The sequence below is a fragment of the Cloeon dipterum genome, chromosome 3 (assembly GCF_949628265.1).
Source record: "Cloeon dipterum chromosome 3, ieCloDipt1.1, whole genome shotgun sequence".
Classification (NCBI taxonomy): domain Eukaryota; kingdom Metazoa; phylum Arthropoda; class Insecta; order Ephemeroptera; family Baetidae; genus Cloeon; species Cloeon dipterum.
In genome coordinates this window covers 31,437,018-31,459,635 of record NC_088788.1, presented here as the reverse complement: position 1 = coordinate 31,459,635, position 22,618 = coordinate 31,437,018, and the positions used below count along the sequence as shown (strand labels likewise).

At 41.9% G+C, this 22,618-nt stretch overlaps 1 protein-coding gene across 1 annotated transcript in view; it reads right to left on the bottom strand.

Annotated features, from left to right (window-relative positions):
* The window catches only part of LOC135941384 (LIM/homeobox protein Lhx9-like), a 110,320-nt gene that overhangs the window by 20,959 nt on the left and 66,743 nt on the right, over window positions 1-22,618 (bottom strand). Inside the window, exon 4 of the mRNA XM_065486881.1 lies at window positions 11,404-12,036. Within this exon, the coding sequence (XP_065342953.1) occupies window positions 11,404-11,993 (590 nt within the window). The 5' untranslated portion in view covers window positions 11,994-12,036. The remainder of the gene's footprint in view (window positions 1-11,403; window positions 12,037-22,618) is intronic.

Here is a 22,618-nt window from a genome sequence, read left to right as displayed (position 1 = left end):
TGAGCGGCTGCACAAAACAAGCTAGTGCCGGCCTAATTGCGCGCAAATAATTAGCCTGATAAGATTATACGCACAAAGGCAGCGCGAATTTGGCGCGCACGCTCATGGCAGCTCGCAAAGGGTGAGACGAAGAGCAGAAAAGTGTGAAAGGTGCGTCCAATTATTGGAATTGCCTTTGGCATCGATTTTTAATACCGATTGAAAACACGCGTCCAAGGCGGCAAGCGCAGTCTTTTTAGTTAAATTGGAAAACTTTAAACGAGCGACTGAGCATCGGCAGGAGTTGCTGCAGTGCCTCATGCGGAAATCGAATTTTTCACGACAATTTCGACAGATTGTTGGGCAAATGATTATTTATTTTACTGATATTTCCGTTATTTCTGGTGATGGTACATTTTTGTTGGAAGCTGTGGTCTAGATTTATTTCAAAAGTAAAATCAAAACAATGCAATATCTGCTGAAAATGCAGTCTCTGGTAAATTTAATGAAAGAGAGATAATTGCGGATTAAAAACTCAATAAAATTCTAAAATTGGAAATACCTTCATGATTGGGTAGCAGGTTGCACCCAATCATTCATTGGGATAAGATTTTTTGAAAAAAGTAGAATTTCACTCTATGCCGGTGAATGACGGGCTTTCACAAAATTTCGTCACTCTTCCTCTATACGAATTCGGCAACGAGTGCAGTCAATATTTTTTAACGACCATAGCAGTAGTTAAAAATTTCCTGCAGCCAACACTTCAGCGCTGCAAAAGAAATACTGATGAGGCCTGAAGTCGTCATCACGAGGAATACAATTATTTGTGATTTACCCCATTTATTTTGGTTTAATTTACTGATTAGAAATGTGCCTCCATATATACAGCAATAAAGGTTAACCAAAAACTGAAACTTTTAGAGCAAAATTGTCCTCCTCACTGTCAAGCCGAATCATGCAATTTATCTCAGTTATTTAATGATGAAATATCACAAGTTGTGCCACAACTCGCTGCCATGGCAATTTGTCTTATATTCGCTGTCACTTTTATTAGACACAAATTAATTAATGGCTCTCAAACGCGCTGGGGCAAAATATGCCAACAAGAATAATATGCAATTTTGCGCTCGCGCGAGCTGGCTCGCCGATCTACAAGATTTAATAAAGACTTTTATTCAGAAACAACGGCGGGCTAGCAAATATACGAGGGCCGTTCCACGCAGCGCAATATATGCGGAATCTGTAAGTGCACGAGAGCGATATTAGAGCAGTGCTGCTGGGGGTGGTGCGGGAGGGCGCTGTATGTGTGTGTGTGTGTGTGTGTTGACAGCTTGAAGCTATAAGAGTTAAGTTTTTTCCATCCATCACAATTTATTGTCGTTTTGCTTGGCATGCATGCACGGCAAGCAATATGTCGTCAGCCCTCGTGTTTATTAAATTTCTCCCTTGTTTCCCGCCCCACCCCGCAGACGACAACGTCAGATTTTTTATTCGCAAACTTTTTATTGTCCTCGTCGCCCGTATTAAAGAGGCTGCCGGCCGCGGAAGGGTGGATGATTGGCAACCATGTGGTGTGAAATGCATTAACGTTATTAAATATATTGCTTGCTGAACTGTTTTAATCTTCTCGAGAAATATGAAACATGATTTTTGTCAGTTACCCATTAAAGTAAAATCAAATATGAGCTACCACTTCTTGTTCTCAAAGTAATTTGCCAGCTGACGCAAGCCAACTTGTTTTCCAAAAACGAAATTCAATTGTTGTGGTCGAGAACTGGTTCGTTACCTCACCTCCAGGCGCGTTCGAATAGTAGCCTAGGTTGTGTTGATAATTAAAAGATAATGAGACGCACATGTGCAACAGACGCGCGATAATTAACGCGCTAGCTAGTAGTCTATTAAGCTTCTGCTGGCGCTGCATGCGACCCAGCCGAATGAAATTCTCATCATCGCCGCACTATTCATTTCGTTATGCTAATACCGAATTAAATCGCCTGCACAGCATGCCCCACCAACTGCTGCTATGTTTGCGTCATTAACTTTTTGTAATTATTGTTTCGGTTGAAATTGCCTAGAATAAACACGGGTTTCCATGAAACGCTAATGAGACAGGAAAATTTTCTGCTTGGAAAGCTCTAGTTTCTATTCTGGTCGTTTTCATCTTGTGTGGTGCGTTCCGTATTCTTACATCCGCACAAATTGTTTGCTGGATTTAATATTTTTCATCGCAATGCTCTTTTCATTTAGTAAAATTTCCATTCATTATCTATAAATTTCAGAGTAGAGGATATTCGTGTCTTCATTATTATTTTTTTTTTGTAATTGCACATCGAATATAACATTGTAGTTGATCATTAACCATTAAGTTGGCATTGACGAGCGTCTGGAAACTCCGATCGGCAGCAATGTCGCGGATCGATCCGCAGAGCAGATATTCGCCGACAACTTATAATGAGGGCTAATAAGGTTTCCAAAAGGAAGGAGATAGCGGAGGAACGAGTAAGAGAAGTGCGCTCTAATTGTTCTCGCAGCTGCGGTTGCTGCTGCTGCTGCGAGTTTCCTTCGTTAGGGCTGGCTATGTACCACGTTTTGATATCTCTCGACGGCGGTACATACGTACACAGACAATGAATCAGCAGCTGGGGTGCACTCACTAAATTATCCTCCACTAATTGGCCGCGCATCGAGGTCCAAACTGTTGTTGTGTGCTTGCTGGTCCAACTCTCGCTCTTCCCACGACGGCTGCCAAGGCAAGACACGGAAAAATGCATCGACCGGCACGTTAGAGATCTTTTCATTTGGCAAGATGCTTGATTAAAAGTTTCCAATTAAGCAGCGTGCACGGCGAACGAAAGAAACTAATTAAAAATTTATTGCCACTCTAGAATAATGAGTGCTCAAATGAACATTTTTTCGGGGGAGCTGGATTTCAGTGCTGATGGGAATAGTAATCAGGATTTTCAGAATTAAAGAGCTAGAACAACGAGTTTGTTGTTACGTTTAAAGGGATGCGGCTGTTCTTCGATTTTAATCCATTATCAATTGCGAATTGAGCAGGAAACACATCAAGTTTAAATTAATCTATCAAGTGGAGCACAAAGGCGAACCTGCACTTCTCGGAAGTCTCTTTATGCCCTTAATCGAATTCGAATCAAATTAATTAAAGTCGAGTGTCAGCGGCTGGCTATTGTTAAGGCGGCCGTGGTGGCGGAGGCGGCGTCGTTTGATGAAATTTACTGCTCATTAGAATTAGCGCAACACAATGGGCCGATGCTAACTAGGCGAGCGCGGGGATGCGAGGCAAAGAAAAGGGGCGGAGAGAAAGCAAGACGTTGCGGGTAATAAATTGCTGTGTCGCTGATGACGACGATAATAATAATAATCATAATTAATTAGTGCACGCCGCCCACCTCATTGTGCGCATAAATTCTTCCTTGTTAATAATTACAAGAGGCAAGTTTGAGAGCGGAGCGCCATTGTGAGCCCAGAGTGCCATCGTGTCGGGTGGGTGGTTGGGCTGGCTGGCTGGGCGGGTGGCGGCTGCAACGCCCCATTGTCGAAGTTTCGCTTCAAAATCAGTTCAAAGTCTTCTCTATCTATCTCGTTTAGCATCGGCTTTTACGCCTGCTTTCTGGCGCGTGTGTACGCACGCATATATTAAGACCACTCTAGCACTTGGAGGCGGCAGAGTGGGACAGCACCACGCTTGTCAGTCCCTTGGACACGTCCGACAGTCTATTAATCAAAAAACAGTGAGGCGGTTCGATTTGTTCTCAATTTGAAGGGCGACACCTTGTTTCTGTATGTTTTGATGTCAGAGGAGACGACTCTATCCCGAGTTCAAAGACGCAATATATTTCTGCAACGACAAGAGCCAATGACAAGGTGCTATAAATTTCAAAATTCACGCTTTAGGACAAGAAACCAGTATTCTAAAATAAATTATGGTAAATTTAAAATCCATAGTTCACAATTAGGGTTCTTATATAAATTTATCAGAGCCAAATAATAACCTTTTCTCGTTTTCCTTTAAAAAATAAAATGAAAATAGGCATAAAATACAGGATAAAATCAACACTTTTATCAATTATAACGCGTAGAAATCATAGCTGACTAAAGAGTAAAAATGCAAATATAAAAAACAAATAATAATAATATAGTGAAGAAATATAAAACTGATTAATACCCGTAAGATTGAACTCTATGGTCCCAGACACGGTTCCAAAGGTCATTAAGAAAATAAATCACGATTTAATACTATGCGGACGATTAACGCTCAAGTGCAAAAAATCTTCAAATCCCTTCTGCATTTACATCTAGACGTCTTACAATATTATTTTCCATTAAGGCCTAGAATGACATTTGTGGGCAACATGCAGAAACTGCTGCTAGACACAGTTTTTGCAGAGTACCAGCAGCAAAAATCCGTTCCATTTACCCGCGAAATATGACAAAAATTAATGCTGCCAAATGCGTTTTTGGTGCCTGGCCAAATCCCAGCCAATTTCTGCGCCGGCAGACACGACGAGAGTGTCTGCCGGCGCGATGGATGACTATGGTGGAAAAATGGCGCCTCATTACGGTCGTCGGATTGATTACACAGCGTTAATTGGGCTGCATCAGGTGGAATTATTGCAGACAATGAGGGGCTGCTTGTTAATTAGAGGAAGCACCACCGGCACCGGCTCTCCAAATAGATTGGCGGCCGGATCTCTTTTTCCTTTGCCGGGGCGGAGCGGAGAGAGAGAGAGAGACAAATCCAGCAGCGGCGGTGGCGCATCGCGTCTAATTTGCGATTCCAGCTTTGAAATTCAGCTCTGCGGTCAAAGTTGGCTTCCCTTCTTTCGCAAGCAGAATATAACGACTTTCCTTTTATGCTTTACCGTAATGGTGCATTTCAAGTATTTACGAGGAAAACTCTTGTGTTATCGCGCCTTTTCATCGGCGAATCGACGCAGTCGCGAGTTGTAATATTTAAAAGTGTTATCGCGCGCGCACACTTTCCTCCTCTCGTGCGCCGCGGCAGGGTCATTAAGCAGCTTAATAATATTCTCGCTACTTTTAATTGCGGAGCTTGGTTGCAGCAGCAGCAGCAGCAGCAGCAGCAGCAGTAGTAGATAATTAGAAAAAGCGGCGTATAGGCGTCGATAAGATGTACAAGGAGTCATTATTGTTGGCCACCCACTGATCGCCAAGGTGAACACAATGAATCACCCGGCGTCCGCGCCGCGCTGATATTTAATTAATTCAATCGCGCAAATGCATCGGAAAACAAAACAAGCGCAGTGGCGGCGGCAGATTTTCTTGACTTGCCACATCGCGCGCCGCGTGCACATGCAGCCTCCCTTTCTCTTATTATAATAATGAGCCGCGTGCTTTTATCAGCGCGGTGACATCACCCAAGGAGCAGCCCAATAGATGCCAACCCGATTTCGAAAAAAAAAACAGGTGGTTGCCGTAACACGACCAGCAAGAGGAGGAGGAGGTGTGCTGACACAAAGGTCCCGTTTTAGATTCTCGGAACACAGACAACTGAGTTGCTCTTGAATTAATGCAGCTGCATTTAGAGAATGCGACTGCCCTCGCATTTCATCTCTGATTATGAGTAGTTGAGAGAGCATTAGAATGCAAATATTCAGACCACAGGTTCAATAAAGGATTCTTGGAGCGTGTTTCAGTATTAATATTATTCATATTGCAAGCAGATGTGGAATAGGAATCACGCGATACTTAGAGCCCGGGAACGACAAGAAAAGCAGATACAAAAAGGAAAAATTGAAATATTTATGATGTATGGTGTATGCGGTTGTGGTGAACTTGCAGAGAAAAATCAAACTTGTTATTAGCATCCCTCGTATTGCATGAAGAGAAATCGATTTCATAAGGAAAAAATCGTTTTTTGCACATCACGCGGCATCTATTGTCGTTAAACATAAGTGTCAATTAATCACAATTACTGCTCGTTAGGCCAGAATTACTTTGGAAAAGGCTGTTTTCCTCTGCGGCGATGTTGTCGAGCCATTAGTCGCGAATCGGCGCCAATAACAAATTGGTGTTTGCGAGCCGAGGATGAAAAGCAAGCAAGAGCGGGCGAGATGCGCGCGATGGACGTTTAATAACGCACGAGTGGCGTGCATGATCAAGCGCCATTAATCACCCCCGTGTGCACCGCTGCCGCCGCCGCCGAATAACACCCAACTGGCTTGCTTGCTCTCTCTCTCTCAAAATTAATATGCGGCACAAGTACGAAATTTTAATTACTTTCAGCCCCTTTTATTAATTGCGCTGGTGATAAAAGCCGGAGTGGTTTCGTTGCTAAAAATATGGCACGCGAAAAGTGGATTTCTGAAAGATTAAAATGAAAAAACAAGAGGGAAATTACGGTGCAACTATAACTACAGCTATACTAAAATGAGTCTCTATTTAGAGCTCTATACTTAGATCTGAATTAAATTAAAATTTCAGGTTTCAATTAAAAATCAGAGGTCCTAGATCCTTGAAGTTGTACATGAGATTCATTAATTATTTTTTCTCTTCCGTCAATAATGAAAGTGTTGAGGCTCTCTAGTGATGATAACCATGTTAACATGTTAATTCCTAAAAATTAGGTACAAATTTAAAAAAAAAACTACTTAGGATGCAGACTAAATTACTTTTGATTGAGCTCCGGTTGTGTTTTTCGGTAGTGACACATTAGTTTTCCATACTCTAAAATTATTCCGGAACAAAACAGGTGGTAGTGATAGCTTGCTTATTAATTGGACAAGAAATTCTTTGGAGGAGTTTGGAAGGCGTCGCTAAGTTGTGATGCCCGCGTTCACGGAGGAAGTCTGGCGATGATTGTTGTTTCAATTACACCTTCCTTTGCTGGCTGGATTGTATTGTGTATCGAGGCGTCTGAATGGCCATTTGTAATTTTCACCTGTCACTTGAATTAAGTTGGTGCTGCATGCGTAGGCGGAACAATGAGCCGCTCTATAAATTATGCTCTTGACACTATCTTTTAACGTGTGCACTTTATTCTCTCGTTCTCTCTCGCGCGCACCGCTCGAAATCATTCTCTCTCGAAGAAAGCTTTTATTGTGCTCTGGCGAATAAAGTGAATCAATGCGGTGCGATAAACATGCGGCGTTGAAAGTTCAGCAGCATACGAAACACGCACAATCTCTATTTTTATGGTCTTTATTCATGCTGTTTGTCCGTGAATCAAAGTAGATTTGTGTGTTTTTATTGGTAACTTTGGCCAGCTTTATAATTCAGAGTGATTAACATAAAATGGAATTTAAACACGGATTTTGGCTCATTTCAAAAGACGCAAACCAACATGTAAAACGAGATGTAATTTTAAGCTTTAAATAGAATGCACAAAATTCCAGCGCGTAATAAGAAACATGAAAGATGGGAGGAAAAATCGTTACAGAAAGGCCAAAGGGGCTCCTGGCTGGTAATAATATGCATGTATGCGCCTCCAGCTGGTCGAAACGTGTGCATGGAATGTATTATACACACAATTTCACACAATAACAAATCAATCGCGGATTAATTGCGACTGCACGAAAATCCTAATTATACGTACGCCGGTAATTTCATACAATTCCGCAGAGCGATCCGATTGAAATTTAATCCGGGAGTATAAAGCTAACCCGGCATCAGCGTCACGAAAAAGCGGCAAAAGAGAGAGAGGGATAGAGCTTGGCTCGAATCAATTGATGGAAATGCACTTGTGATGAGATGGTTGGAGGTAATTCCGCAGCAGGCACATCACTAGGGCTTTTCTTTCACTCGCTCGCGAGGGATGGTTTGTGTATAAAAAGCTTTTAGTGCTGATTGCCAGGCGAAAAAGGATTTTTTGTTTAGCCGCCTGCCGCCGCCGCTCTAGTCTCTCCCGCTTTCCCGGCTGAAAAGGAGGTTTTATTTCGTACGTGATGCATGCCTGATAACCTTTCTGCATGCCAAATCCGCGCACAACTCATCAAACTTTTATGATCGCTCGCATTAATGAATATCAGCTGTTATATAATACCTGCCCATTTACGCGAATTCCGTCCGTGTGTATTTTTCTCGCTCGTCGTTCAATTGAACGCGCGCGCGCGCGCGGCATCTGCTCGCGATTCCCACATTTCCTCGCGCAATCAAGAGGCTTTAAATGGGCATTAGCGATGAATGCTCTCCGCCTGTATTACTATTTAATACACTGGGCTGCGGCGGAGAAGCGATTTTCGGCGAACAGCTCCATATTTGCATGGCGAATGCGGTCTTGGCAGCGTGCTATTCGATTGCGATCTTCAATCACTGCTGCTCTGCTCCTCCCTTCCGATTCAATCACATCGAGCAATAAACAGAAATTTTCAATGGGGAGACCGTGCTCCAAGCAATGAGTTTCGCCGAAAATCCGATTTAGCACTTCTTGCAATTTCGCAGCGTGCTTGTCAAGAGTGTTTGTTTACAAATTTGAGCCTCTTATTATTTCCAGGGTGATGCTGAATTCTAAAACACTCAGTCGAGAGAGCACTTCTTCAAGATTATTCAGCTAATTTAATACATTATAGTAATTAAATAGCACGTTGATAAATAAAAAAGAAATCAGCCTTTGGTAGAGATTTGAATTTTTTGAAGAAAGGTTTATTTAATTTTCCTCTACCTTTTTATTATAGGTTGATCATTTGCCCGAATTTGAAAAGAAATGAAAAATAAAAACATATAATCAACCAAAGGTTTTACTGAATTTTTAAAGTCGATACCAGCTGGGAAACAAATTCGGTTTACTAGAAATTGGACTTGCTATTATTGAAGAGCTCCAAAACTTACTTCAACGAAAAATTAGTATATAGGTTAAACACTAAACGCTATAATACATGAATATTTCAAAAAAATTTCACAAAAATTTCCCAGGCAATGGGCGATCCGGGCTGGAAAAATGCCTGTTTTCTAAATAGACATGTTTTCACCAGGCACGCCTGTCACGATTATCATTATGTTTACTGTACTAACAAGAAATATCATTGTAAGGCCGGTTTCGATTGCAAATGTGTATACTGTGATGAATATGTGAAGTTCTACCACTTTTTGGAATGCAAGAAGATCCCATTGACTCTCATGCGTGCTAGTGTACTGTAATATTTATGCATGTCTATGTCTGTTGTACACCATTGGTGTTTCTTTAAATAAATATATATTTCAAAAAAAATTTGATTTCAAAGTCTTCGCACCGTGAAAACATTTGTGGCCACATATTCCTCAAAATAAGATCAGGAGTAAATTCTTGTGTGTACAACCGACAAACAATTTCCCTGGAACACCGTAGGGAGTGCAAATCACGAAAAAGAGAAGACAGCGTTTGCATGAAACGCTCACACTGGGACGTTTCACTATGTGTGTTCTCGCAGCACGGCGCGGCCGACTAAAATGAATGTTTAATGCGAAACACGGACGTTTAATGTCCCATTCGCGTGGTTAGATATTAAAAACCGAAATTTATGCTGTTGCATTATCGTCGTGCCAACATGACCGCACACGGCGCTAAAGAGCAGGCACAAGCAGACGTATCTTTTTATTACGGAAAAACCACAACGAATATTATACACGAAATAGATACGTGTTTGTGAGAGTGAGTGAGTAGACGCACGAAAAAAGCCGCACTCGAGCTATTAATCCGCGTGCATTTATCGGCAAGGCATTAATTTTAAGTGCCACAGCGGCGATCGGCGGTAATTTAATCCGCGCGCATGCATATTCACGCGATGCGGCAATTTGTTTAAAGCGCGCACCAATTGGCGGGACGAGGGGGTTGTAATTTTTTATGGCTCAATCAGGGTGGTTGGCTGCACTGATTGGCAAAATAAATACGCGCACACGTCGAGCGAAGCATTCAAATTTGGCGTATGAGCAGACAGCCAGGCAAATTGATCTCGTCAAGCAGCTCCGTTCTGTTCCTCATCCGAATTAGGGTAGTGCTCGTTTAAATCAGCACACCCACACACATACACTCGCTGCTCGTGCTGCCTGTGGTGGTGCGGGGGTGACATTAGGGTGCGGGAGGGCCTGATTGGTGTACGTAGGCAGAGATAACCTAATATTGTGATGAAGGGGCCCTGTAATGAGAGGGTGGCAGGGCGGCCCGGTGCACTCACGTGTGTGTGTGTGTGTGTATGTGTACGTACTGTACACGCGCAGCTCGCTCTTTTACCGCCGACGCTATCTAGAGACTGACGACTACCTTCCTCTCTACTGGGCCCACTCTACCTGCTGCCTCTAGTTGTTGACTTTTTCCCGTTTTGCATTTGTGTCTGCAGACGTATCGCTCAGATTGTACATGCGTTTCTTATCTCATCAGAAACATTAGCTCAGTGACTCTTTTATTGAAGTTTTTTTTATAATTGATTAATTCATGCACAAGAAGAAGAATATTCAGAGAAAGTAATGTAAGGAACATGAGAAATATTATGGTGATAAAATTCTGCGTAGTATAAAATTATCAAAGGTATTCAAGAAATCATATCCAATTTAGCTTGAGATCTTATAAAAATGGGGAGAGTAAAAGAGGAAAATTCACCAAATATTATAATCAAATATGAGCAATGAAGTCTTAGTTGGCTCCAGCGTACATAGGGTTTCAAAAAATATTCCAATTTGAAAATAAATCGTATAGAGTCAACCCAACAGCACATCTTGTGACTTCCCTCTTTTCTCTTATTACTCAAATTTAATTTTTACTGCTTCCTTTAACCTCCTGAGGTAAATTTGCTTCCCCAATAATTAACTTCCTTCAAGAAATATGTTCGTCTTCGGTGTTTTAATTTTCAAATACGTCACTTCAGATCCATTATATAGGAAAACTTACTAATATTGGTGGTGTCTTGTTTACACTAAATTTATTAAATGTCATATCAATTTTAAGGTTGATGAGGATCAATGCCGGGAATTATTTGAAAATTATTTGAATTTGGCTACAGTAAGTTAATCAAATTGTTAGCTCCGCAATGAGCAATAATCATGAGAGGACTACAATTAAAATTAAAATGTTGCCAATTTTCTCCAAAATTTACATCGCTTGACCATATTTTCTTGGCAGATTTTAATTCCTCTCGTCGAGATCTATCCAATGATGTATGCATCTATTTTGGGGGAAGTCTTTGTCATAAAATAACAAAGTTTTCAAGTAGAGTGACTGTCCTCACCATTTGACAAGCATGCAAACCTAGCAGCCTATTTAAAAAAAGTACAATGCTATATACGTTAGGTGGGTGCATCAACTGAATCTTTGGGAATTGGTTTATGCATTGGCAGCTAGTTTTTTCCCGGGTTTGCAGTGTCAAAAATTTTAAATTTAAAAAAAAACTTGATAATCTTTTATAAACACGTGGTTTAAGCCCCGTGGAGATTTCGAATAATTTAACGTATAGGAAGAAAGAAATTGTGACTCACCGAGCGTAGTCGGTTTTGCAGAGGATCATGCCCCCCTTAGTGTAACAGGAGGTGCCAATGTCAGCCAGCATAGCGTGGCAGTATTGGCACTTGAGGCAGGCGTTGTGCCAGTAGCGGTCCAGCGAGTAGAGCAAGTACCGCTCAACGATCTTGCCCCCGCAGCCGGCGCACACCTTGATCTGGGGCCCACCGCCGCCCCCCTGCCCGGGGTGCATGTGCGACGTGGGACTGCCCATGCCACCCATGCCACCGGGTCCACTGTTGTTGTTGACGTTGTTGTTGGCGTTGATGTTATTATTGTTGTTGTTGAGGATGTGCTGCGGAGGCGGGTAGGGTCCGGGGTGCGCGTGGTGCAGCGAATGCGGTCCCCCGTGGGGATGCATGCCCCCCTCGTGGTGGTGGTGCATGCCCCCGTGCGGCGGCCCGCCCCCGTGTGGCGGCCCGCCCCCGTTGCTGACCGGTGGTCCACCCATGCCGGGCGGAGGGTGCTGGTGCGGCCCCTGAGGGCCCTGCTGGTGGTAGCTGCTGTTGTCCGGCGGCGGAGAGTGCGGCGAACTCAGCTCCGAGTACCCGTGGAAGTGCGGGTTCATCACGGATGCTGCCAGCTTGTCCTGCTGATGGCGCGACTTTGGTCTGTGAACACAGGCAAAAAACAATTAAAGCAACTAGTTTTCGAGTTTTAAATTTCGGAGTTGAAATTTTGCAATGCTTTTTAAGATAATCGATTGGATGCAAGTTTTAAAAATACTCTAGTGTACTTGGAAGTCCTTCCCTTCTTCAAATTGAATTAAATTCAAACTTTCAACAGCTCGCATACAAAAGCTAGGAAAGATGATCTTATGATGGTTTGAAATTTTAGTCGGTGTTTCGACAGACGACAAAATAATTTTTAAGGCAACCATCCATTTTCTTAACACTCAAATGTAATCAGAGAATATTCTAAATAGCACTAAAAGCGAGTTAATTGTATTGACTCTAAACATATTTAATTGAATCAACTTGTTTCCCTTTCTAGAACCAACGGGTTTCGAAACAACTTAAAAATTTCTTAATAAGTTATCTTATATTGAACCGACAATTTAGATTTCATAGAGACTTATTCAATATCAATTTAGGCTAGGGTTTTGGTTGATTTAGAGATGGTGTTAAGATTTTAATGCGGTTTTGAGCGGTTTTGAAGGAGACTCGTAAGTTTAAGGGCTGAATTGCCACCTTAGTTCCTAAAAGTGACTTATATATGCAAAGAAACACAGTTATAAGTATATTATAATTCCAAAATTAAAAAAAATGGTTATCATATCGACCTCTTTGACATTTTCTACTTCAAAGTCTTACGAGCTTTTAACGGACAAAATAAACTTGAAAATTATTTACCTCGAAATTGGTGATAAACACACAAGTTTTAAATTGATAGCTTGGCTCTTTGAACTTTGAATCATGAGCTAAATTCATACGCAAAGGCTTATTATTTCATCTCGGAAATTGCAGAATTCCGTCACAGCTGACTTTGAAATCGAACCCTTGGCCAGTGGATTTTATAGTTACCATAAATTAACATTTCAGCCCCATAAAAATGGATGTAAAACTAAAGAGATCAAGATTAAATGTACCCTCAAAGTAGTTAAATTTAATGTACTCGCGATCCAAACTACATCTCTCCTCGGAGAAAAATAAAAAATACAGCTTCTCGTATATATAATCTTACAGCACGATTCCGGAGAAAATACCTGGCTCGTAAAATTCATCGCGGGGGGATCGAATTTGATTGCGGCAAAAAGAATGCTTATTTTAATAAAACATCAGTCGCATTTAATTCAGACCGTACAATTTGTCTAGACTTTCTCATCATACAAGTTGGAGACAGGCCGGTCGGGAAGAAACGTACGGCGCCACGCACCCACGACTCGATTTAATTTTTGATAATGAACACGCGGGTAAAATTTCCAGCTAGGGCAAAGTGAAATTACAGGGTTCGTCGCACCTGAACGAGTCGGCGTCGGCAAGGTATGCGGCGGCGGGCAGGCAGCGCCGCTCCGCGCGCGATCGACACAAAAACCAGAATAATAATGATGATTCGCTCAAGGTTACTCTCTGAAATTATGCTCGGTCTCCCTGCTTTTCGAGAGGAGAAAAAGTCTGTGTGTTGTGTCGCTCCTTCCCTTTGCTCCTTTTTCCTCTCGTTTTTTCAATAAGACCTTTCTGGCCGGCCGGCGCTGAGAAGGCGCGAAGGTCATTTATATTATGGAGCGATGATACAAGATAATTCCGCGTTAAACTGTCGAGAGTTGTAACCGCGAATTGGCACTGCTGCCACGGCCGTGCTTATTGCGGGCCAATTTATGGCTTCATTAGGCCGGCAATTGATTCTGTTCGGTCGTGATTTCGTTCTGTCCGCGCTCAATTGTGTGTGCGCGAACTGTGGAACCGGCCAGGTTGAATGGCGGCACCGACGGCTGGGCAGCGCTCTCGCCTTCGCGTTGTTTGCCAATTCAAAAGGCGTTCAAATTGAAGGATCAGCCGCAATAGGTGTCCGCTCGCTCTCTCAGTGCACTCACGATAATGCTACAAATTTGTATCATCTTTAATATCGCTGCACTACTTAAAGTAGAGCCTTAGAGGCCAACAATTAAGAACATTTGCCATTGTTGACTGCAAGAAATACATAGTTCATAGAGTTTATTCTTTGTGAAATCTAGCAACAGCTCTCTACAGGACCGTTAAACTTCATATTTTGCCAAATTTATTTTTTTTTATTTAAACGGTTAGTCCATTATTTTTTCCCTTGATTTCGATCCCTCTCGTTGCGATCTATGCAATGGTGTGCGAAATATGAGGTAAATTTCCCCTCTGGTGAAATGATTTCCATTGAGGAGACAGTGTTCGCTGCTTGATAAGCCGATTTTCTCTAAATTTAAATGGACACACCTGGGAAATTTTTAGCTTTTCTCTATTTTTTAGATAGTATTTCAAGTCAAGGTAAAATGATTTTTTTCGAATTTTCTGTAAAGCTTTACTTTCAACCATACAACGGCTTGTAGCCGTTCATTAATCTCTGAATGGTGATATATTAATTTTCGTTCTTCAGAAAAATTACATAAATTCTTGTCACATTACAATTTTGCAGGCTGCCAAAACTCAAAAATTCAATTAATTGGAAAAATTGTCGAGAACTCATTAAATTCATGTTACATTATCACTTGAACAAAATTTCATATTAATCGTTTTCATAGAACTCTATTAATTAAAAATATTAAAATCTTGTCAGTCCAATAATCTCGTTGGTGTGCACGATAATCTTGCTCATTACCAATCTTGGCGGTATGCATAGTTAAAGGAAATGATGATCCGCGATAAATCACAATCATATTCTCTTACGCGCAGATCCCAATTACTTATCTGCGCTGATTGGTCGGCCGCTGCGTTCGCTCGTCTCAAATTGCTCGTTACCCCGGTGCAAACAACGGCGATTTTCCCATTTTGAACGAGTGCAGTGCATGCCCTGCACTGATTGCAAAAGGCGACTGCTGCGCAGTGTGTCGAGGCGGAATTAATGAGAAGGTGAGGTGTAAATCACGCGTGACGTCACCCGGGTCACGACTGGCCGTGATTTCACATAACTCAAGGATTTTTTCCGCAGAAACGCTAATAAATTTCCACGTTCTCCCGCCACCGCCGCCGAGGTATGTGTGTATGTGTGTGTGCCCACTGTACCTATATATACGTATGTACACTTGCTTTAGGTACAATCACGGGCCGGAGGGAGCACAGGTTGGCTGGTTGCAGCTCGCGCAGGAGAAAGAGCGCAAAAAGGCGCTGAGTAGCGTTGATTTTTATTAAAGGTGTCAATAGCACTGGGGCAGGCCTGGCTGAATTACACTCTGATAGATTTATTGCACAATGGGGGTGGCGCGGGTTAATTAAAATGTGTTTATTGAAATATGGCGCCGCGGCCGGCTTTCTGCACCCGCTTTTGTCCTGCTGCACTGACAGGGGTGCTTTAATTGGAAATTTTCCGAAAGCCTTTGTCGGTTTTCAATCCAATGTATCAGCACGAATGCGCCGCTATTCACTCCGCACGTATGTAATTATGCTGCGTGTATAATGCTATTCGATTTCGTGTAGTTGTTTCATTAGTTAGAGCGTTGAAAACTCATTGATTTTAATTTTTAAATTGAGCTGCATAATGGCATAGCAACTATATCCTACACATTACGACACGCAGACAATAAAAAATATAAAATATCAAACATTTCCCTTATCACAAACTCAAGAAACTCCTTGTTGAATTACAAGAATCGTTTTTAAAGCTTTTACTTCGAGCCAAATTTTTTTTGCATGGTTTTGAAATAGCGAGCGTGTCTCCTTATCAGAAGTTTGATTTTGTTTTTAACCTCCTGAAATTGAGCATACGCCGTTTGGTAGATATCGTCAAGAGGAATCTGAAACTGACACGGTAAAATGGTCTACCACTCTCAAATTCTCGATAAAATTTGAATTTTAATGTTGCTTGGTGATCGTTTGATTATTTGAGTTTATTCCATACCATAAAATTAAACTGCCGCACACAAAGGCCAACAAAGCAATATTCTGCATTTCCCAGCATCAAGCTACATGGGACTTAACAGCGTCACTAAAATCTGTCCAATTTTCTCGAATTTGTTGCGCCCATTTTTAATATATTTCGATTTTCCTCTGCTATAGTGACTTGTCAAACTGTGTGAATTTTGATGGCAATTCATCCTTTGATAAGATAAATCCTGATAATTATACTGTAGACAGACAGTGCGCGCCACAAAAATAGTGTGGAAATAAAATAGTTAGCCTGAATTCAGCTTTTTGTCTGATAAAAATGAAGAAAAAAAAGATTTTTCAGTCATATCTTAAATTTTTAAGTAATATTACATTTTTCAGTTATCTATTCCAGAGCGTGTATCTATCTCTTCCATCTGTAGCGACTTTGATTCATTTATTTATCGACTACACAGACAGAAACATTATTTTTACCAAATCAAAGAAATGCTGAAATGCTTTGTCACATTACAATGTGCTATGCCAAATTGAATTTGCTTTCCCTCCGCGTTTTTCAGTGCCAGTGAAGAGTGCAACGCCTCTCCCCATCAATCATGGTGCACACAATCGCGAGCTACTGCCGGTTGTTAGAACTTTTCACGCAGGCAAATCACCACTTGAAAGAGGCCATCGCCGAGTCGGTTGGAAAGGAGACCTCTCGTGTCCTATTACGATTACGGCCGGTAGATTATTATTATTCGACAGCCGCTTTTAACTGCGCCGCGATCCGTTTTTATTTCACGTGTGTGTCTGTGTGCCAGAGTGCTCTCACGCATTATGGGAAAAAGTCGACGAACACACGCAGAAATTTGCGAGTACAAAAGCGTATCACCGCGAGTGGATAATCAAATGAGAAGTACTTAGTGCTGGTTCAATAGCTGATAATTCAAAATGACTGCGTGTAAGAGCTCGGGGCGCATGAACAAAACATCATTAGGGCCGGAGAGTGAGTGAGTGAGTGAGTGCTCTGTGCTGATTGAATGGAGTGCTTTTATTACTATGCGAAAGAGAGCTCGCTCGCTCACCAGCCCACCCGCCAGCCCGCCGCACACTCACTCTGCCCTTTTTAGCCCCCATCCATCCAACCACTCGCAGATATGGATTTATGTACATTTTTACCTAAATGCAGTGGTATAGCGGCAGCTGCCTTGCTTTTTAGTCAAGTCCATTAGACACAAAAAAGTTTTGAATTTTGTCTAGCAATTTTTTTCCGCTCAATACTCTCTTGAATTTTAAGTAAACATACAAATAATACATTATAAAATAGCGCAAGTTTATGCTTCTATCTTCATTAAATATCAAGTAAACGACGCCAATTTAAAGGTTTCTCAATGTGTACATACTGTTGGTATTTGGAAATTGATCCAAAGAGATGGTTAAAAGTTCCTTGTAAAATTTAAAACAAACGCTTTGCCTACGACAAATTTGCTTTTTTCGTAAAACGTTAACAGGGAAACTAAAACAGAGCAGCTTCAAGCTATAGTATGAATTTTTCAATTTTCCGCAGTGATTTGTCAGTCGTAAATAAAAAACAAATTGGCTGTCGTTTGACAAAAAATCGCCACTTTACAGTAATTAAATATCAGATCAGCTATGTAATTCCAAATACGAAGTTTCAGGTTTTCACATATTTTTAAATCTGACACCAAAGAAAACAGTAGCTGCTGAACACAATAAATATCGGCAATCTGGATTTCCTTGCTGGAATCCTTTAAATAAATTTGACGCCAAAAACGCATTTGAGATTGCGCAACTAACAGCCAATAATGGCCAAACACCACACTGGAACAATGCAGGTGCAAAAGACAAGGCTAATTTAAAATTGCGCAATAAATCGATTCGCCGGCGGCTGCACGCGGACAGAAGGGAAACAAAGGGGCAGCATGAAGTACGATACTCGGTCGCGAAACGTCTTACTTAACAGCATCATTGTCGAGAGTCAGCAAGCAAAAGCATGTACGCGCTCTTTGATAATGGAGGGCGCAATCAGGACTTAATCAACTGTTATTGCAGGCGAATATTACGTACGAGAGAGCGAGCGAGCGACTTGGAGCAAATAATCACGACTGCATGCGCGCGAGTTGATTGTCCAGGCAACGAGAGCGGCTGACTGGCTTTCATTATTGAGATTTCATTGCGGCTTTACGGCGCACAGCCGTCGAGATGTTTGATTAGCTCTCGCGCTGGCTAAAAGGCTGTCTCGAGAGCACTCGCTTGCTTACCCTGCATTCGGGGCAGGAATCAAATACACTTTTAACAGGTGCCCTCAATCAGCCCAAGAGCCGAGCTCTCCAGCCAGCCAACTAACTATCTACAATATCTTGTCGGAATTATTGCGTTGTTGTTATTTCAACATCTCTCATACAAGAGGTTTTTTATGAAATAAAATCAATTTATTCTATTACAAATTTTTCAGTAAATTACCAGCGTAGTTTTTCTGTCCCTGGAGAATATCAGTGACATCCACGAATTTAACACGCCGATGTTGTTAATTGAATTCAAACAGATAATATGCAACAAAAAATTCAAATTCAGTTTGATGTAAATAAAGCAGTTTTTGCAGCATTTTTAAGAACAGTTTTTTTAACCGAATTTAACCCAGCTCACAAGTCGTAAGAAATTACTTGAATTTAGGAGCTATGTTAGTGAAAACATTTTTAATAAGTTCCAAGAGTATTACTTTGCCAAATTAACCAGTCGGCGTTTAACCACATCATCAAACCAGTTTTCAATTAACAAATTAGAGTTAGGAAAATGAGTCAAATAGCAAAACACGGCCAATATGATGCGTAAATTAGACGTGAAACGTGTTTGATTTTTCCTGGCGGCGAATTAGGCGCAAACAAGAGCTCAATTAAAATTTAAGCTTTCGCCTAAACGCTAATTTCGCAGCTGGTGTGGACGTTAAATCGTGAATAGTGTGCGCGCGACGGCGGTGGCGGTGTAAATTTCGTCTGGCAAATTAAAATTAATTAACCCTGGCCAGACGCGTGTGCCGCGCGGACAAACAGCGCACGACATACACACACGAGTGCCACAGGTGGATATGAAAATTGATATTAATTATTTTAATTGGCCAATCCGACGCGAAACGCTGTCGGCGACCGAGGTGGCCACTACTTCCATGGAATTATGTACTATACAGAGGGAGATACACGCATGCAGCATCCTCTGGACCGGCTAGCTGGCTGATGCTGACCGACAGACATAATAATATACATATAAACACATGCACACAAACTCTAGCGTGTGCGTATACGTACACATTGTAATCCGAGTGATTCTACACGTTTGGCCCTCATTGTACACATTGAATTACACACCAAAGGGTAAATGACGGCGTTGAGTGGAAGGATTTCGACGCTCACTCTGCCTAATTTAATTTTACAGTTGTTGGCCTTGTCACAAAATGTTGTCATTCTGAATGGAGATTGCTAAATATCACAGATAGGAATGGTGTTCAATCAGAAATAGGTAAAACAAGTCAATAAATTTAGTTTTTAGTAGCACTACTAGATGGCAGAGCTAAAGATTGGTCGTCGAGGCATATTTATGGTTTGATTTATTTTTGTACCATCTCAGCTAATAAGTCTTCTTGAGCAAAAATAGATTTCTTTTCACAGCCTACCAATCACAGAGATTTCCAGGGAATAGTTTACAATTAAAAATGTTTTTGCCTCAGTTTTAAAATATTTTAAAATGAAAATTGTCTAAAAGGCTAATGAAGTATTCAAAGTGGACGCTTAATTAAACTGAGGCAAATGTTTTCTTCTACTAAAGACTTTTTTTAACTGAAACACGCTTTGAAACTGAACACTTTCCATCACGAGACTGCGGCTAACTTAGTTAGCGCCAAATCCAACACGCAGTCTCCGAATCAAACTTTTAATCCCAAGCTGCATGCAATTTGACCCGGCTAATTGCAAGTGCAAGCGCGAGCGAGCGAATTCCGGAATAGGCTTAAGCCTTTTCTCCATTAGAGATCAGGTGTACTCAGCAGCTCTATTACTTAATTACACGCCGCGCTCACGCAAATTTCTCGTGTGCTGCGCGAATAAGAGAAAGGCTGTTGCTGCGAGCTTGCTGGCCGGGAAATTTAATACCCCGCCCGAGCTAAGCCTAATTGAGTATGCAAAACTTAAATATGATAATAACGTAACGCCAGGCGGTAATGAACTCATTTGCACAACCGCAATCTCATCATGCAAAAATTTCCCGACGCGAGAATCGGCGCTTTTCAGTTTTCAGCGCTGCCGGCGCTGACGCCTGGACAATGCCCACGGGGGACTGCCAGATTTCGTGCGAACCCGTGTCTGATCTGCAGTCATGCCCGATGCGTGCTGCTCTGGATGAATAGGAGATGCTGCTGCCCAATTTGGTCAATTGGCGAAAAAACGAGCGCTTTGAATGACACAAAGCGCACGGTTTGCCGCTTCCAGATTGGACGAAAGGTTTGTTAACCCAAAGGCTGAATTTCAAAATGCTCTGCATTGCATTCTGCTCTCGAGGCGACAGCCTCAAGGAGAGCGGTCACGGTCACTTTTGCAAATTAAAAGTGATGTTTTCACAAATCGACGATTTTAATGGTCCAATTTCCGCTCGAGAAAACCGATCGACTTTGGTGTTCTCTCAATCCAGCTGCGTGCGTTGCATGTTTCGGGCAAAACACTTTGTTTTATATTACGGCCGAAATTATACACCATTCCGTGCGGTGATTTTATGCCTTGTGGATTATTATCAGCGCAGCAATAAGCTGCCACGGGCACTTAACTGCACGAGTCTGCTTTTAAAAACCTGCGAAAAGACATTTTGGAAATGACCTTTTTCTCACTGCTATAGTTTAAATACACTTTAAAGCAAAACTAGTTGAAAGTCTTGAAATGATTTCAATTAAAAAATTTCTTTGACCAGACTCGGTGCAATTCCGCTAGTGGTGCCGCAATACTTTTAGATTGGACGTCTCCCCGTGTGCAATTGCAATAAATTAAATGGGCCGCGTCTCTTTTGTCCGCAGTAATAATTCTCGGCTCATCAAAATCGACGACAGCGGCGGCGTCGGGCGGCGTGTGTTACTTTAGCAGATTAAAAACGCGCGCTTTCGGCCGCCACGCGAGTTCCATTTATTAATTTCGGCGAGAGAATTGCTTTAATCTGCGTGAAAGGAGTGTGCAGAAGGCAACAGTGGCAGCGAGAATGCCAGAACTTTGGGAATCGCATGCGAAAGCCGCGTAGCAGAGAGGAAGAGAGGAGATTTCCAGTATAATTTTCCATTTCCATAGACTTGGAAATCAGACTATTCACCTGAGTTACATTAATGTAGACCAAAAAACTCATTGCAATTATTCTCTCGTAACGTTTTTCACAAAATGCCAAATAAAAAATATTTCGGCTGCGTTGAAGTGAAATATTTGCTCAACGAAATATATTGATTTCAAATGGAAGCTGGAAAATTCGACGAATGTTTATTACTTTGCGAATTTTAAGCAACAGAATATTGATTTGATTCAAACTATCAATTCCATGTAAGTTAATTTGTATTTTTTTCTATTCAAAGAGTGGCATAGACGACTAGAGATCTGATCCCCGACGATGAGCGAATGGAGAATGCGCATGTAGAGAGAGTAGGACGGGCGCTTTTCCAATCAATAGCGCCACTATAGCTGCAAGCGCCGGCCGTTGCCGAGCGCGCGCGTTTAATTAATAAAATTGAAATTGCTGCTTATTTGGGGGAGGCAATTTATCTATCTATCTGGTCGGCAGCGGCGGTGGCGGGCGGCATCGGCGTGCAAGCACAAATAACAAAGATAAACTACCCGCACTAAATCAATCCGAGCGCCGGGAAATGAGATTCCCGCGAGCCGACTGCTTAATTTATCGTCGCTCCGTTCGCTGCGGACTTCACAATGCTCTCTTTTAGCCATCAAGAGCTTTTAATTTGGACAATTAGCTCGATTTTTCAAATCAACCCAGGCGCGTGTGCACCGCGATGCTGCAGGCAAATGATAATCCAATTTTTGGCGCCGCTTTCCCGATTGGATTGTCGTCCATCACCGGGTTTAATGAGATTTGCATGAGGCTTTTATTGTTTGATTAGCCGGAAAAGCTTTTTTGCGTCCGTGATTTAGTCGGCATCGCGGCTTTTATTGATTCCGACGTGCTGCTATTTCTGTTTTATTCGTGACGTCGGCTTTTCGAACATTGGATTGAGCAACTCGTTTTTAACCTCACCGACATCGAAAGCAGCTAGGAACCCAATTCAACTGGAATAATACGACATGATTGACGCAAGTTTCTTTCCAAATACAAAATAGTCCTATTAAAAAAACGCCTTAAAAATATAATACTAGGCCAACGCAAAACTCACTTACGATCAGAGTTTGTGGCAGTGCCAATAAAATTATGGCAAATCTGCGAAGCCTGGATAAGACCTCGACTAAGCGAACGTCAGAGCAAAGAGTATCGAGTGCCTCCACTGGGTAGGCCGGCCAGCACGAAGGAATTTAATTTAGATTAGAATTAAATTGGGTCTTTTTAGCAGCAGAATCTCATTTCCGCAGAGACGGAAGCTCAAACAGTTGAAAGCCGCGCGCGCGGCACATAGTATATATACGAACGTACTACATTCATGTGTGTGCTAATTTGCTTG